General features: G+C 44.4%; 1 protein-coding gene across 1 annotated transcript in view; it reads right to left on the reverse strand.

Annotated features, from left to right (window-relative positions):
* Positions 1 to 19,477, reverse strand: part of neurl1aa (neuralized E3 ubiquitin protein ligase 1Aa) — a gene marked incomplete at its 3' end in the record, with an annotated part of 61,995 nt that overhangs the window by 17,067 nt on the left and 25,451 nt on the right. Inside the window, exon 4 of the mRNA XM_079264642.1 lies at positions 1,926 to 2,654. Coding sequence (XP_079120768.1) covers positions 1,926 to 2,654 — 729 coding nt within the window. The remainder of the gene's footprint in view (positions 1 to 1,925; positions 2,655 to 19,477) is intronic.

Raw genomic sequence — 19,477 nt, forward strand, 5'->3', positions numbered from 1 at the left:
ACAGATTGGTAAACTGTTGTTTACTGACATGCCACAGAAGCACAGCGTTACTGTTAGACTGACCTTTAAATACTTCAGAGTCTTAGTGCTATGTACTGCCTCTTAGTGGTGGCCTCCAGTATTGCACATTTTGACAGCAGCACGCTTGTAGTTTCACAGCAAGTACACAGACGTACCTGAACGATGCACAACATGTATATTCCAGCCCTTAGTTAGGACACATAACCTTTGATGAAGTTATGCTTATCGGAGAATCTACAGCCCACAAACTGTCATGATCTGGTCTGGGTATCTAATAGTTATGTGTTCTGTAATAATTCATTATCAGGCTGCTCATTTTGTGGAGCGCTGGGACTTCCAAGCACCTTCAGGAGATGCGTCCTCTGTTTACATTCTTCACAAATACTACATTTTCTTTTCCTGCTTTCACTTGATGATATATGGTGAGACTGTACCACATGTACGACATTTTTTCTTTAAAGCATTCATAGGAGGTCATGAAAAGGTTTTATGAATCCTGACAGGTCTTAAAACTCAATTCACTTCAGGATCCTGAAGCACTTTTAGCATCACAAAGTTGAAGTCATGGTTGTCTTGACGATGTTATCCATCTGTCAGTTGGTTGCGGAAGAATTTTTGGTCCAGTCTGCTTTACAGTATTATTGCAGGTCATTGAGGTTTGCAGCATTGGTTTCTGTACAGCTTTGAGAGTCCAACCAGGGTTTTAACTAGGCTGAGGTCTGGACTTGGATTGGACCATATCAACACCCTGATTCTGTTCCCATTCTATTGTAAATCTGCTGATGTGCTGGGGATAATTGTCTTGTTGCATGAGCCATTTTCAGTCAGTCATTAGCTGTTAGACAGATGGCCTCACATTTTACTTTAAAATACTTTGGAACACAGAAGTGTTTACTGTTCCAAGTCCTGGGGCTGCAGAAGAGGCCCAGATCATCATCCCTCCACCATTATGCTTGATAGTTGGTGTCTGGGCTGATATGCTGTGTTTGGTTTTCTCCTGACATGATGCTGTGCATTCTGACCAAACATCTCCACTTTGGTCTTTTTTTTTTTTTTTGTTCATATACTCTTTTGCAAACCTGAACACGCTTTCTTTCATTCATTATTGCAACCACTTAGTCCAATTAAGAGGTCACGGGAAGTTGGAGCCTATCCCAGCAGTCTTTGGGCGATAGGCAGGGTACAGCCTGGACAGCTCGCCAGTCCATAGCAGGGCCAAACCTGAACAGTGCTGCCATATTCTTTTTTCAGAAAACATAAACCCTTCCACATAAGCCATACTTTAGTTCAGTCTTTTTCTAATCGGACTGTCATAAACTTAAACATGCTAACTGAGGCCTGGAGTGTCTGAGATGTAACTCTGGTGTTTTGCAGTTTCTCTGAGCATTGCATGGTCGGATCTCTGGGCTTGCTGGGATGTCTGTTACTGGGAAGATTGGGAGGTGCCTCGAATGTATTTTACTTGTGAAAAATCTTTCATTGCTGATTTCTTTCCTCTTGACTTCATGTTAAGACTCACCTGAATGCTGCAGAGCAGCAAGATAACAAAACGTTTGCTCTTATTGATGAGCTCACACGAATAATGATCAGTTAATTAGTGCATCTGATTTGTGCATGGCTACTGCTAACACACTTTATTCCAACAGCAGTTGTTGGATTTGATCATCTAAGGTCTAGTTTGCCATTTTGATGCCATGCCGTGTTTTACTTGAAGTTCTATTTATGTCACAGGAGAGTAAGACCTTGTAAGGATTAGTTTGATTTCACTCCCCTAATATTTTATTAGAAAAGAAAGGACACTTTTGTGTATCTATCTGCCTGGATCTGGTGCCCAAAGTATACCTGTAAAAAAGTGGGATCCTCTACCAAGATTTCCAATTTTTGTAAAATAAGTGCTTACTTACCCAGAATCCTCAGCTGTGTCACAGCTCCATGCAGGCCGAAGAACATCCACAGAGGGCGAGAGTTGTCCACACACACCTGCATGCCCACATTGGTGCCATTGTGACTGAGGATGACTTCCCCTTCCTGATTTACCAAGAACCCGAGAATGTCACTGCTTTGCAGAGGCGTCGGCACCCGGCACACGGCCCAGAACTCCTTCCTGTCCACTAGAGCCTCAGGATTGTAGGGCAGGTCGCTGGGACGCAGAACTGCTGGGTCGCAGGACGTCACACCGTAAGACAAGGAGCCCGAGCGAGCTGGACTGGACTTGGTGACTTTGATGAACACGGTTTCTCCGGTGCGCAGGGGTCGATTAGTGAAGACCAGCGTGCGCTCTTCTCGAGCGTGTTCAGATCGCGTCACAGTTTGCTCATCCAATGTCTTGATGTGGGCGCCGCGCAGCTGGTGGAAATGAAGGTCGCTCTCCAGGGAAGATGGCAGGAGAGAGGACTGCTGGGAGTTCAGGGAGTTCTGAGGGATGGGGCAGGTTGAGGAGGAAGAAGCCGAGGCCAGGTGGAGGGTGTGGCGGTGGGAGTGGCTATGGGCGGGGCTTCCATCCTCCTGCTGCAGGTTGAGGTCGCACAGGCTGACAGACAGGCGGGAGTCATCTGCTTCACGTCGCAGAGAAGAGGAGCGTACTGTGGTGAAGGAGCGTGGGCGAAGACAGTCGGGAGGAACAATCTCACTGTCTGGAAACGGTAAGAAGAAGGGAAAAACAGTCAAACACAACAGTTAAAAATGCTCTTATTGCAATTTGCTTCGCTTTGAGCTTGAGGCCTGTGGCACTGAAGTTTGCAGTCAGCTGAATGGTAACAGTCTGATAAAGGGCTGAATCTGCAGGTTCTCTGTCAACAGAAGCAATTTCATTTTAGCTGCATGAGTTCTGTGAAATGTAGGCCACTTCTAATTAACTAACATGGTGGGGAAGAGCGTCGGAAGTGTGCTCAAAGAGACAAAAATTCAGAAAAGAATAAAAGCTGTACTCATGTCAGAGCTGAATCATCGACTATTATTCACCCTGAGACTTGTTTCCCTGCAGGATAATAAAGTACATTCCATTTTATTTTCATCTAAAAATGCTCCAGACTCTCTGTGTTGCATTACTTGAACAGCACCATTCATTTCTGCCATGTTTTGCATCGTCTGATAAGCTGCCCACGCATCATCCTCATTGTAGCCGCTTTAAATAACACCTTATAATAAGCCCTCTCCTTCTGGCCTGATGATGGGGGGTAAAATTAGCTTGCCGTCCTGACCGAGTTGTCTCCTACTCAGAGTTTGGGTGGGATTGGGCTTTCCAGGTCATAAAGACACTGATATGCCTGTCTGTCAAACAAATAACACAGAAAAAATAGACCACAAGGGAGATGGTTGTGGGGAAGTGGAGGATGAAAAACAGTCGTCCGGTGTCTCTAGAGAGTCTCTTGAGTCCAGGTCACTTCCAGGCCCCTCTATCTGAGCAGGTCCTGAGAGGCCTGACTCCAGATAAGCCTCTTAGCCTCATTACTGGGGCTGTGGGACTGTAAACTGTAGCAGTGAAAGCAGAACAGCCTCCTCTGACACCCTCCTACAGCTGAATGCGACACAAGCCAGCTGAAGGAAGATCCATGGCAACACAGAAAGAGTTGCCTCAAATCGGAGTCCTGTATTTGTTTTCTGAACTGGCTTCATGAGAATTCCTTATATAATCTTTAAAAATGAAAATTATTTCTTTTTTTTATACTAGAATAGATATAGCTGCTTGTCACAATATATATGTTCACACATAATCTATAACATTTCCAAAGAGTAATCAAACCACACAACTAAAAATCCATATTGGTTCCTTTTTTATGTCCGTTTGCTTTTACATTGCATCATGGTTCAGGTTTTAGTTCAACAGGCAATGTGTAAACCCCAACCAGAGAGGACAGCTGCAATCCTCTCAGTCTGAAGCACTGTCTCTGATTTTGTCAGGATCATCATTGAAACATTGTCTGATAAGGCCTCGTTCATCTGCAAAGCTGAGATGATATCGCCGCTTCCTCAAAGTCACAACGGATGTCATTTAATGTTAGCTGCTAACCCAGAGCACCACGCTCTGTGATTAATCTTTAATGGAACTAATTGTGCTAATTGATTTCTCAGAGAAGCTTTAAATAGAATAGACAGCGTCTTTGGTGCACAGGGCAGCTCTCCGAGACTGCTAATCAACCATTAAACACATCTCTGCTTGGAAAGTGAGAAGTTCTTAACTGCGAGTCCCTCAAGCTAAGGGAAGACTAGCTCAAATTTCATCTGCTGCTTCCTCCTCTGTCCATCCATTCCCCTGATGGACTCACAGCTTCATGAAAACCCTCAGAAGAACTCAGTGGACAGGCTGTGGTAATAACATACGACAGTTAAGTTGTAATGGAAGATCTCAGTCAGACACGAGGCCATTTGTAGAGGAGCGGCCTTTAATGAAGAGAATTCCTCTGTGATCTGAACCCACATTTTTCCTCCACAGTGAAGCAGGATTCTGGATGTCCAGCCTGCAACTCACTCAGTTTATAGCAGGATGTGAATGACAGCACCAAATAAAATATTGGTGTTCTCCATAGAGGCTGCAGTCTCTCTGCTGCCCATCTCTCCACCCTTAACTGAATTATGATGGGACAGAAATGGTTGAGGACCTCTGGAACATGACGTTGGACTGGATGTGTGGTGAAGAGGACGTCATGTCTTTTTTTTTTTTTTCTTTTTTTTTTTTTTTTTTTGTCTTGTCCAGCATTTAAGCAAGCAGACTGATGTTCTGGATGCTGTGTTCTGCTGAGCAAATTTATTTTGCCAAGGGGAACTTTTGTAGATGTAATGATCCCCTTGTATTTCTTGATTCTTATTTTATTTTTCAATTTGTTTTGGATAATAGCTTGTATTACAGAGTTTATGCTGCTGGACCCGACCGGAAAGGACAGGAAAGGGGCAGAAAGAGAACAGAAAAGAGAACATAAAAAAAACAAAAAAAAAACAAAAGAAAGAGATCAATGCATACATGTATATGCACATACATACCCACCTACATATATATGTATATACACTCGCACATACATTATATATATACATACACATGTACACATACATGCATACATAAAGATAGATATACATACATACATATACACATACATACACACACACATATATATATTATATATATATATATATATATATATATATATATATATATATATATATATATATATATATATATATATATATATATATATATATATATATATATACATATATACACACATACACATATACATACTCATACATACACATACATATACACATACACATACACACACATACACATATGCATACATATATACATATCCATACACATACATACATACATATACACATAAGTACACACACATACCCACCCACACACATAAATATATACACCCACACAAGCCAACTCTAGATTCGTGGAGAACAAAACCGTTGACAATCATGAGGACCAGAAACTAGCAAGTTAAGTCAAAAAGACAGAAAGAGAGGCACCTGCTGTTAGTGAATAAACTTGCTGGATGACTCAGTGACTGTGACACATGCAGAACATTCATGCAGAACATTCAGAGTGGAACGTGTTTAGAGAAGAGTGATCATGCCAATGTGACCCCGCCCGCCTACAGCTAGAGGAAGGCCAGGAGAACCCAGAGACCCGGGTAACCGACAGTCACCCCCAGGTACAGATCCCAACCCCCCCACTCCAGAGCCAGCCATGCATCTGCCCAGGAGGTGGCGAAGGAGGTGCCCAACCAGAGTCCCCCGCAGTCAGGGGGAACAGGCCCCAGCAGGCCCAGGCCGGCAAGGGCCGATCCCGCCGGGCACCGGCCACCTAGGGCAGACAGAGCGCAGGCCCCAGGGCCCCAAGAGCCCGTGAGCAGCCCCCCGCCCCCGCAGGCAGAGAGCACAGCCCACACCGACGGAGGACCAGGATCCCCAGACCGCCACCCAGCGGCAGCCAGGTCGCACCCCAGTGCACCAGCCGCGCCCCCGGGTACAGGACACCACCCCCCCACCACCAAACCACACACACATATACATGCATACCCCCCCCCCAACACGCACTCCCCTCACACATATACATGCATACCCCCCCCCCCCAAACACGCACTCCCCTCTCAACCCCCATCCACACAACCCTCTGCAATCCATGCACATCATCCATCACATATACAACCCCACCCCACCTCTACTCACTCACCCATACCAAGTCACACAAACCCCAATCGCCCCCACCCCCACACACGCTCACCCCCCCCCCCCCCCCCACACACACGCTCACACCCCGCCACCCCATCCCTCTACTTCTACCCAACCACACATGCCCCACCAAACACCCCTCCACCACCCATAGCCCCCCTCCAAACTTCACCCTCACTCACACATCCCATTCCGCATATACACCCCGCCTACACACACACACACACACACACACACACACACACACCCTCACTCCTCCAACACAGGCACACCCCAATACAACCCACGCGCCAACATACCCCTCCACACACACATCTACTCATCCTCACACATCCCTATCCCCTACCCACCTATATCCCCAACCCTAATCCCCCCCCCAGCCATCCCACCATCCATCTGTAACCCCATACACCCACTCCCACACATCCTCACCTCACCCCTCCATCATGTCCCATGTGAGATACCTCAGAGGGGGCAGAGGACAGGATGGCCCCGATCAGGGCCCCCATAATTACCGCCCACCACTCCCAGCGTCCCCCCCACCACCCCACAGATGCAGCCGACCCAGCACCCCCCCAGGGCCAGCGACAACCCTCCTACAGCCAGGCCAGCCCAGACCTAGGCCTAATGGACGGCACTCTTCCCCCACCCGTACCCCCCCCCCCCAGTAAAGCCCCGAGAGCAGGGGCATGAGAAGACCCTATCGTCCCTGCCTCCCCCCCGCTTATGACTGATTGTGAAGTATGTATTAGTTGCAATTAAAACTGAGGGAAGTGCCACGCGGTGTTGGGAGAGGGACCACCTAAGCAGCCCCGCCCACCATACACCGCATGCTCTTCCCCCTGATCATGTGAGTCGTCAGTGTTTTGGTGTTTGGTGTCTAAGTGTAATTAAAACTGGGAGGTGAGCCGAGGCTGGGTGCAGCGATCAAAACCACCTTGATGGCCTTTCTCACCACCCAGCGCCACGTGCACACCTCCCAATACCCTGCCTGTGTGTGATGGGGAGCGGGGAGGAAGAGGGGTTGATGGATTTAAGTCTGGAGGAAAGTGAGCTTTCCTCCAGAAGGTGAGCCGCCCGCAGCACTGGGCATGCCCCCTACTCCCAGGGCCCCCCAAGGACCAGGACAAGCCGGGGACAGCCATCCCCGTAACCAGAGCCTTCGGCGACTCTAACCAGAGAGTCATCACCGACCCAAGAGGGGACCAACTCACCACATGCAGAAGGGGGGCACGAGGACAAAGAGGAGGCGGGGCGGCAGAAGGGGAATCCCAGACCGATTGTCCACCGCCCCCTCACTCACAGAGGACACCCCCACCTGGGGACATGAAGTCCCCCCTTGTCCACACATCGGCACTTCACACTGTCTCAGCACACACCTACAGCCACACACACACACACTTCCAGACACATTCAGGTCCACCCAGCCACCCGTTCAGCCCACCCTTAAAACCATCCTCCTGACCCCCACGTCACATCCAAATCTCCCCCACTCCCATCCATCATATCTACACTTATCCACCAACCTACCACACACATGCACCACCCACTCCCCCATACATACACCCCCGCCCCCCCCCCCCCCCCCCCCCACACACACACACACAGACAGCACGCCCCCCCCCCCCCCCCACACCCGTATACATGCACCACCGCCACTCCCCACATACACGCATCACCCCACTCCCCTACACACACGGCACTACCCCCCCCCCCCCACAGACACCACGACACCCCCCCCACACACGCATCATCACACTTCCCCACCCACACACATCCACATACCTATGTACCGCCACCAGTCCTCAACGCACACCCCCTACACACATCCCTCCATACACACTCACATCCCATCCACACTATCAAACACCCCCCACTCAACAAGTCCCAGGGTCGCAACCAGGCACCAGAGCACGTACCTGCCCGCCGCCGCAGCGGCAGGTCCAGGTCAGCCCAGCCCCCCCCCCCCCGGCACAAGCCGACCCCCCACCCCCAAGAGACAGGGGACAACCCCGGGCACCGGAGCCCGGGACCCCGCCCAGCCCACCCCACGGCGGCACAGGCGCCCGTTACGGAGTCACGCCCGCCAACCCATCCCCCGCCAGCGACCTCGCCCCGCCGCTGCGCGGCAACTCCAGCCGCTGGCCCATCCAGGTCCACAGTAGGGCTAGAAACCTAGCCACTCCAGCAATGGAGCAGTCAAAATCCCCCCCCAGGAGCCCACCACAGACCCACAGCCCCCAGAGAACCCCAACCGGCCACCAACCCCGAGCGCAATAAGGTCACATTCTCCCCCCGTACTAAGTGATGGAGCTGATCACAGGGGACCAGAGGGAATAAAGTTCAGCTGACTGATCTCTTGAGGAGGCAGACATCATCTCGACACTGATGTGATCTAATAAGAGATTTCTGAACTGCTGGATACACAGACTTTGTTTGCTTTTCCAGTTTAGAAGGATAGTTTTCTTTGCGATACATAAACTGGTGAGGATTAAGTTTGCAGAATTAAATTCTATGTTAATTTCACCCAAGTAACCCAGTAGGCCCAGTTTGGGGTTTGTAGGGATGTTACATTTGAAGCAATTTGACAGATCTTTACATACCTGAGACCAGAATTCCTGGACAGGTGGGCAAGACCACAAAGCATGGTAGTAGCTGTCAATTGTGTTGCCAGTGCAGTGTGGACAGATGTTTGATTGTGACAGACCCATCCTGAACATCCTGTGTCCTGTATAATGAGTTCTATGCAGAATTTTAAATTGTATTAGTTGCATGTTTGAATTCTTAGTCATTGTAAATGTATTTGAACAGATTTGTGACCATTCATTTTGGTCAAAGTTACTGGATAAGTCTGCTTCCCATTTAGAAGTTGGGAGACATATGGAATCGTCTAGCTTTGATAGTAATCTATATATTTTGGATAACAGTTTCGGGGCATTGAGATTTAAGAATTCTGCAGCCCTGATAGGTAGCTGCAAGTTTAATTGATCAGGGGTGTATTTCTTACCTATAATAGATTTAAGTTGGTGGTATTCTAAGAATTTTGTGCTGCTGATTTCATATCGTGAAGTAATTGTATCAAAAGGGAGAAAGTTCCCATTTTCTATTAAATGTTCTAACTGTTTTATTCCTTTATTCTTCCACTGAGGGAAGTTTATCATTTTCCGGTTTTGCTGGATGTCGGGATTGTTCCAAATAGGTGTAAGTTTGCATGGAATAAGCAAGGATTTGGTTAGTTTAAGAAATTCCCACCAGGCCATTAGAGAGGAGCTGATATTAATGCTTTTAAAGCATTTTTGGCGTTTGACAGCTGTGCTGATAAATGGCAGGTCTGAAATTGCCATATCCTCACACATAGCTTCTTCTATATTAAGCCATGGTTCATCTAGATAGCTAGGTTTAAGCCATTTAGAGATGTATTGTAGTCTGTTGCTTATAAAGTAATTTTGGAAATTAGACAAGTCTAAGCCACCGCTATCTTTAGTCTTCTGGAGTGTTTTTAGACTAATCCGTGGTGGTTTGTCTTTCCAGAGAAATCTAGTAACATTAGAGTCCAGCGATTTAAACCAGGTGGAGGGAGGTTTAATGGGGATCATTGAAAACAGATAATTGATTTTAGGTAGAATCATCATTTTTATAGTTGCAACTCTTCCCATTAGTGATATGGGTAAAGATTTCCACCGTGTGAGATCGTCCTCAACTGTTTTTAGTAGAGGGACATAATTTAGCTTTATAAGGTCTGACAGTCTGGGTGAGATGTTTATTCCCAAGTATCTAATATCTCCTGACTGTAAAGCAGTGTCAGGAGTATTATGGAAGGAACAGTTGATGGGTAGAACGGTGGTTTTAGACCAATTAATGGAATATTCAGAAATTGATGAGAATTTATTGATGAGTGCGATTGTCTGACAGATGGATGATTGTGAATTTTGAAGGAAAAGTAATACATCATCAGCATAAAGACTGGTCTTATGCTCCATATTTCTACAGTTAATGCCTTTAATGTCTTTGTTTTGTCTAATGCTAGCTGCTAAGGGTTCAATAAAGATTGCAAAAAGTGAGGGGGAGAGTGGACAGCCTTGTCTGGTGCCTCTCTGCAATCTGAAGCTGTGAGAAGTTTGATCATTTGTCCTGACGCATGCATTTGGATTGCTATACAGTATCTTTATCCAGTCGATAAACGATGAGCCAAACCCGAATTTTCTTAATGTTGCAAATAAGAATTTCCAGTTCACCCTGTCAAATGCTTTTTCAGCATCTAGAGAGATTATTGTAGTTTCCAGGTTATGTATGGTGGCATAATCAATTAGATTTATTAGTCTGCGCGTATTAGTGGTGGAATGTCGTCCCTTGATAAATCCTGTTTGATCAGGATGTATGATAAGTGGAGTTATTTTTTCTAGTCTTGTAGCAAGCACTTTACTGATTATTTTAAGATCTACGTTCATTAGTGATATTGGACGATAACTAGATGGGAGTTTGGGGTCTTTTCCTGGTTTTAGTATTACTGTAATACTAGCCAAATTCATGTTTTGAGATATTCGACCTTTTTCCTTAATTTCTGAAGCCATTTTATAAAAAGTGGGTGCTAGTATAGACCAAAATTCTTTATAATATTCAACTGGAAAACCGTCTGGTCCTGGAGCTTTATTGCTGGGCATGTGTTTTAAAGCTTCATGTAGTTCCCCTACTGAAATGGGTGCGTCCAAAACCGTTTCCTGATCCTGTTGTAACTTTGGAAGATTGAGGTAGCTGAGAAATTCCTCAATGCTGTTGTCTGATGGATCTGTTTCTGAGGAATATAATGTTTTATAGAAATCCCTAAATGTGTCATTTATTCCATCAAGATCATGGAGGATATTTCCTCTTGAATCTTTAACAGAGGAGATGGTTGTTTTCTCCTTGTTTGCTTTTAATTGATTTGCGAGAAATCTTCCAGATTTGTTGCTATGTTCAAAATTCTCTAAGCGAAGTCTTTGTAGCAAAAACTGGGTTTTTTGGTTAATTATTTCATTCAGCTCTAGTTTAGCCTTTCTTATGTGATTCAGCACTTGCTCTTCTGGAGAAGCCTTGTAGGCATCTTCTAGTGATTTTATTTTAAGCTCTAGTTCAGATATTTTTGAACTCTCCTTCTTTTTCTTATGTGATGAAAATGAAATTATTTTCCCTCTCATTACTGCTTTTCCTGCCTCCCAAAGAACACAAGCTGATGTTCCTGGTATGTCATTGTTTTCTATATACAAAGACCACTCCCGTTTGAAGTAACTGATAAAATCAGGATCTTTAAGTAATGATGTATTAAGTCTCCATTTGCTATAAGATGGTTTAGTTTTCTTATTCATTAGGGTAAATGATACTGGTGCGTGATCACTGATAGTGATGGAATGGATTTTAGTTTCTGAGATACTGTTCATCATAGAGCTGTTAGTGAGGAAGTAGTCTATTCTGGAGTATGAGTGGTGGACAGATGAAAAGTAAGTGTACTCTCTAGCAGTGAGGTGTTGTGAGCGCCAGACATCACAATGACCAAAATCCTCCATATATTGTTTAACAACTCTTGCTGACTGCCAGACCCTATGTTTCCCTGCTCCGCCCCCCTTGTCCATCCCAGAGTTTAAGGTCATGTTGAGGTCGCCCCCAATGATAAGTGTATTATCAAGGTGATCATATAGTAAGGAGAAGAAGGAATGAAAAAAGGAGGGGTCATCAGTGTTTGGGCCATAAATATTTGCAATGCATAACTTCATGTTTAGGATAGATAATGTCATTATTATGAATCTTCCACCTGGGTCTAAAATTATATTATTAGCAGTAAAATGAATTTTCCTGTTTATCAGAATGGCTACTCCTCTTTGTCTTGAGTTGAAGCAGGCCGAGTACACGTGAGGGAACTGTACTGTAGAGAGTACGTTAGCTGTTGTTTTTAATAAATGAGTCTCCTGTAGCAGGACAATGTCTGCCTGTAGATCATTCAATCTGCTAAACACCTTCAACCTCTTCTCCCTGGAACCAGCTCCTCGTATATTCCACGTAACAAACCTCAGGGTGGTCATGCTCAAGCTACTGAAGTGTTTCTATAAAAGTATGTGTGTGTTTGTGTGTGTGCAAGCCCATATTAATGCATGCATGCTGCGTGTAGATTGTGTGCGTATATAAATTCATCTGTGTGTACAATGTTCCTATATGTCTGTCCACATGCTTAGAGTGTGTGTGAGAGTTGGGGGTGAGTGTTGATGTGATTAAACGTGCTCTGTGTTGTAGGTGTGTTATGTGCATGACATTTAGTGTCTGTGTCATGTGGATGTACGTGCGTACCCTACCTATTATTGTTGGTATGGCATAATAGAATGAAAGAGCAGTTAGAAAGGAAAGGAGTGAGAAAAGCAAACAACTACAACTACACATAAAAAGAAATAGCACAAACAAAAGAGCAAAAACAAAAGCCCTAAAGGGGGGGGAAGGCCAAAAAACAAAAACAGAACAAAACGAAAGCAACAACAACAGCAAATTTACAAAGACTGGCAGTAAATGTACATGTCTGATAGAGAGAGAGAAAACAGAGACGTAAAACTTGCAAGGGGAGGGTAGCTCTGCTTATCAGACTCACAAAAAGCCACGAATGATCTTGCTCATCTTTCCACGTGTCACCGTGACTTTAACTGATATGTGAACAGAAAGTAACCACAGAGCAAATTGTTTCCTGTAAAATGCACGGTCTTTTCTCAGAGTGTGTTTTTTTTTCCTTCTTTTTCTTTTTTACTCCCAAAAGCTTCTCAAACCTGTGTTGGCCGGTGTGTCTCATATTCGTTTTTCTGCTTTTTTATTCAAACATCCGGTGAGACGGAGGTACAGCTGAGCCATACGTGCACCAGAAGACAGAGGGAGGAATGAAAGGACTGTAGAACATTTACTTTGCCTTTGTAAAAGTGTGTGTACCCAGTGTGTGTGCATCCCCGTCTGTTTGTGACCTCACCAGCTGCTGCCCACTAATCGTGGTGCACCTGCATTTCTAGCTGATTCAATCCCTTTGTCCTATTGGTCCCTTTCAAACCCACCATTCACATATGCTCTTTTCCATTGGCTAAAGCCTGAATTTTGCACTTTCAAAGCTGTATGTGTTTGTGTGTGTGTGTGTGTGTGTGTGTGTGTGTGTGTGTGTGTTCACGTTGCTGTGAACTGCAAAACAAAATGCAGCTGCTGCTACTTTAAGTATGAAGAGACATGGGAAACATGGGAAAGTGGAGAATTCATCGCCTGATTTCTCCCTTTAGACCAAAAATATAAGCACCTGTTGGCCTGAATAACTAATCAGGTCATCATGTGAAACTTGAGAGTTATAGGTCAGGTCTTTATTTGGACTTCTTAAAAATTTAGAGCAATTTTCAGTTCCTCCTTTGAGCATTATTTTTTATTAGAATAATTAGGCACCTGTTGGCCTAATCCCTTGCAAATGCACCGACAAGAGTGGGCTGCAGGGTGGGTGAAGGGAATGGCGGCGTGTCTTTGGCTCATGCTCTAAATGATTTTGATTAGGGGTTAGCCACAAAGCAGGTTAGCTAATGCTGCACATGGGGAGGTGAATAGAGGGAGAAGCTGGCTTAGTGGCTTTGCTAGCCTGGGCAGACGGAACGTGTCAGGAGTTTGAGCCAGCGTTTGAGACGGGGTGGGATGGTCGGAGGTAGGAGGGGTTTGGTGGATTTACTCTCTCTTACGCACACAATCTCTCTCTGAGAGATTATTTTTATCCATCTCTAGAGGGTTTCATCTGATGTCTGCGAGAAGAGAAAAGGAATGAGTGATCTGTGAAAGATGCGAGAGGAAAGGAGCAGACACGAGCAGAGTATCTGTAGATGTGAGAGGAACTGCTCAGATGGGATTAGCTAAGACGGCATAAGGTAGAGAAGGATATCCAGGGAGCTTTTGCTATGAGCAGATAAAATAGAGGCAGAGAGAGGGAGGGAGTGATGGTGGAAGGGAAGGATGGAGTCAGAGGGGTCTTTGTGTGGGATGTTTGGGATGCTCTTTACTCCTTGGCCCTGTCCCAAAACCCAAGTCCCTGATCGGGCTGGGCGGCTTTGAACACAGGGCTTTTAGAAAGAGCAGCATGCTCCCAAGGCGACACATGGCCAAAACAAAGAGCCAGGCAAAATGCCCGGTAAGTCACAAAAGCCTTGTCCCTTAGGTCATAGGCAGAATTCAGCATGTGCTGCCCTTCCTCTGCCAATCAGCATGCCAGGACCTCAGCGCTAATAACCTCCATCATAAGGTTCTTACATTAAAGCTCCCCAGTTTTATTCCTGTACTTAGTCTGCCCACTGTAATAAATAATCAGCCTTCCTCCATGCCTGACACCCTCCCAAACACACACAGTCAAATCTACGTATTATTTCAGCTGTGCGAATTTTTCTTTAACATTGAATCCTACAGCGCCACAAACATGGCTCATCATCGAACCATAAAAACATGGAATGCTTTCTACACTGATAGCTCTGACGAGGCCTAAAACACATGGGTCATCTCACAGCATGATGAAGTTTAAGATGATCATCAAGCAACAGGACTGCTTCTACCACCTACAATGATTATGTAGCATGTAATACGAGAAAATGGCACTGCTTCAGACAGATTATCAAGATTATCAAGCACCAAACTGTAACTTCAGTAAATTTGGGGGGTGGAAGGATTGTGGCTCAAGTGGTAGAGCAGGTCATCCAATGACCAAAAGGTTGACAGTTTGATTCCTGCTTAATCCAAATCACTTCACCTTTCTGGTGTCCAGTGTCAGCACTGATGATGTGCGGTGTTTGGAGAAGCCGTGAGCACATGATTTAATCTGTCCTCCGGCTCAGACCAAATGAAGGAATTGTAGCCTCCAGGTGAGCAGCAAACCAGTAAACATATCAACACGCTGAGCTAAACAGTCGTTATCAGGTCTGTAAGCACGAAAACTTCATATTGGTCGTCACAATTCACATCCTGATCCAGCAGGTGTGATGTTGGATTTGGTTCAGTTCAGTGCAGCTTTACTTGTATAAATAATGCTTAAAGACACAATCTTATTTATTATAGTACAATGATGATCCAATTGCAACAAATTTATTATATGATCCACATTGATCCAGTAACTGTGTTCATATGAAGCAACAGATAAGAAACATAGACCGTATATGAAAGATGAATGGAGCCTCTGGCGGTTTAAAGTGAAGCCTATGCGGAAGTGCATAAAACTGCAGTTGGCTGGCTGCAAAACAGAGCAAATCCCCATAGACTCCCATGTTAAAAAGGCCAACTTCACAGCAGAAATAAACATGTTTACAGTCTGGTTCAAAAATCCATTTTCGGTTGATAGGTCAGTTTTACCTCCATGACGACTGTGGGGGGAGTGAATTTTTTTCTAACTTCCTCATTTAAAATTAATTTAATCTCAAAAATCGGCATATTTAGGGGCGTGTCCTTTTGATTGGCAGGTACTCGATCTCCCACTTCAAGTCAGAAGAACGTAGAGAAACTGCAGTTTTTAGCCAGTTAACAACTTAACTTTAGCCTGCTTACCTGTATTAGCTGGGTAGCTCCTGTTATCTCCGGGTTTGCTCGGTTAGCTCTTAGCAGCAGGAAGCTCAAAGTTCGCTCAATGTCAGTCATCCACCTCCCCTCTCAGCTCCACCTCTTTGCCCATATAAGTATTTTCCGGGCGAGACGACACACATGCCCCTGCCAAGATGGCGATGGTAGGAACCGCCCACCGAGCTTCAATTCAGCTCTTCAGAAACCTATGGGTGATGTCATGGAGGCTACCTCCATCTTTTTTTTTTTATACAGTCTATGATAAGAAATTAAAAATACAGCTCAGGATACCAGGAAACATTTTTTTTTACTTTGATTTGATTGTCCATCAGAACCAGAACCAGGAAGTAAAACATCATCTAAAATCATCTGCAAAGCACCACCTTCTGCTCATGTTAGCATTTCTAAGATGCAAATGCAATCATGCATTTGTTCATGTCACAGCTTTTTTGTTTAATCTCACTCTAAACAATGACCTTATTAAAATACTGAGCCGAACTGATAAAAACCGGATCACCAAAACTCTTCATCGGCCATCAGTAGAATAACACACAAACTAAGTCCTGATGAAACTGTATGAGACCCATGTGTGTTAAGCCGCATCAAAGGGGGTCCATCCTTCCAGTCGCACACTTATTCTAACAAATGGACCTTTTAAACTTTTAATCTTTTAATTCTTCATTTTCTTTCAAACTTCCACAAACCTGAGAAACTGTTAAAATATTAATCTCCTCATGAGGATTATCAAAGTTCATCTGATTCTGATTTTGGCCACAGCACATGACCATCAGTGTAGCCTAATTTTAGAATATAATTTGCTGTCAGACATCTGCCCTAACTGTGTCACAAAGAATCACTCACACCCTCCCAGACCTCTTGTTGTCATTGTGTGAATTGTTGATTCCCCCAACGAAGCATCACACAAAGATCCGGGCTGGATGTTTTGAAAGGATCCTCCCTGTGTAAATTTTTTTTTTTTGGGACCACAAAAAAACGAAGAACAACAGGAAACTCCACATAAATCTTCCTGGGTTACGTCTGGTTTACACACATTAAGAGCTATTCTGTTGATCCTGCTGAAGTCTAAGAGTACAGAGCCAAGGTGCAGTAATTTAAAACGGATACTAAATGCCAAATCATACAAATGGTGTTTGCTCTTCTTAGCCTTTTGCACTTTTTCACCAACAACCCTCATAAATTACACAGAGCCCACTTTGGCCAAGAAACACAGTTGTTAAATTTACCCTGTTTGATGTCTTGAGGTCTTTACAGCCCTACAGTTCCTGAATGAGTAAAACAAAAAAATCAGATTTACACCAACATCTCTGCTTTGTGTATTTTTATTGGAGGGCCTATGTGATGCATCGGAGCCGTAAGCTCTGCTATTAAGTCAGAGGCTCATTCCTGCCAAATCAAACACCACTGCCTGTCAACTACTCACAATAATCAAATCATCATTTTACTGAAAGCAACCAGTTTCCCTCTGGAGGTATGGGAACCCTGGCTTGTCCCGTGTTCATGCTTCACAACACAACTGCAGCCAATAAACGTCTGTCACCCCAGACGACTGGATGTTCGTGGAGTTCACGGGATCGAGCCAGAACATAAAGTACAGAGAGGCGAAGCAAATAAATGTTCACAAACTCATGTTCCTGCTTCTGAGTTCAGTCTCGAGGTCTCGCTGTTTTTAATAGTCCAGTCAATTTCCATTTTATTCATAATTTGGGTTCGCATTCAAAGTCGTTTCAACTTGTCCTTAAATTCAACTCTTTGTAATTATATCACAAATTTCACTTTGTAATTAGCTTTTTTGCAGCCCTCAACAAAGGAAATATCCCTTTTTTTCTTATTATCAACCTATTTTCTCATGGGCATAAAACATGTTACTTCTGTCATTTGAATCTGTTTTTTTCCTAATTTAACAGGAAATCAAATCACTGATTCATTCAGTCACAAAGGCAATCTTGCCGGGTGAGCTTCATCCCTCTTCTGCACATACACTGCTAGTCTGACAATCAAAGATTTTTCTCTGCATTAGCATCTTTCATTCGCTTTATTGTTGACAGCATTCAAAGAACTTATAATGGATCCATTTTTCATCTACTCCTCATTTGTACCTGGTGATGGTAAGTGATGTGACTGCCCTGGGGCAGACTGGCTGAAACATGGTTCCAATAGCCTCTCTAACCACCACTCAATGTTCAAACACCAGTGATAACAACACTGCATTTTTCATCTCGTGTCAGATGGTATGCTGCCATCTGTGTGGCTTGTGTCACAATATGTGTCATGAACTCTCTTGTTTACATGGCAACAAAAAGCATGCCATGTTGATCTTGTCAACAGGACCTTCTAGATGTTCGCATAGTTCATCATCACCATTGGTATCTGTGCATTTTAATCTGAAAATAACTTTTCTAGGGAACTCAGCAAAATATCAGAATCCCTTTCAAAACAAACACATCTGATATAAATCCATTTAGATGTACAGCTGTAACGTAATTTTTCCAAGTATTGCAAGTATTTAAACTAAGATACATTCACTCAGTGGCTACCAGCTTTGCTAGTACTTGGTTGGACCCCTTTCACCTTCTGGACCACCTTAGTTTTTGGTGTGATAAACTCAACAAGTTGTTGGAAACATTCCTCAGATTTTCCTGCATATTGACATGAAGCATCACACAGTTGCTGCACATCAGTGACGAAAAGCTAATGTTTCACCACATCTCAAAACTGCTCTGTTGGACGGAGATCCTGTGACTGTGGAGGCCGTTGGAGTCCAGTGGATTCGTTGTCATGTTCAAGGGATCAGTTGGAGATGATTTGAGCAGAGAAATTGTTCTGCTGTAAGTACCCATTGGCACATTGTGGGATAAGAGTTGGTCAGCCACAGTACCCAGGTAGGCTGTGGTGGTTAAACCATGCTACTTCATTACTAAGGGGCCCAAACTGTGCCAAGAAAAAATTTCCCCACACCATTAAACCACCAGTAGCCAGAAATGTTGATCCAAGGCAGGATGGCCCCATGCTTTATTTTGTTTTCACCAAATTCTGCCCCAACTATCTGAATTTGGAGCTGAAATGCTGACTAATCAGATCAGGCAGAAAGTTTCTATCTTTGTTGTCCAGGTTTAGTGAGTCTCTGTGAATTATAGCATCAGTTTCCTGTTCTTAGCTGACAGGAGTGGCAACCGATCTGGTTTTCTGCTGCTGTAGCCCATCTGCTTCAAGGTTGGATGTGTTGTGTGAAATGATACCCTGCATATGTTGGTTGGAACCAGAACTTATTTGTCTCGCTGCTGCCATTTTATCATCTCCAACCAGTCTGATCATTCTCCTCTGAGCTCTGACATCAACAAGACTTTTTGGTCCGGACAACTCTTTTTGCAGACTATTCTCTATAAACCCTAGAGATGTTTGTGTAGGAAAATACCAGTCGATCAGCAGTTTCTGAACACTCAGACAGAAAACTGTGCCATTTACAAAATGGCTTGAATCCCCTTTTTTTCCTTCTTCTGATGCTCAGTTTGAACTTCAGAAAGTCATCTTAAACATATTTTTATGACTAAATATATTGATCTGCTGTCATGTGATTAGCTGATTAGCTGTTTGCATTAAACAGTTGAGCATGTGTACCCAATAAATTGGTCAGTGAGATATTTGGTGGCATTATTGTTCACGTCGAAGCCAACATACTTTGCACCTGTGAAAGAGT

This window comes from Telmatherina bonti, assembly GCF_933228915.1.
Source record: "Telmatherina bonti genome assembly, chromosome: 3".
Taxonomy (NCBI): Eukaryota; Metazoa; Chordata; class Actinopteri; order Atheriniformes; family Telmatherinidae; genus Telmatherina; species Telmatherina bonti.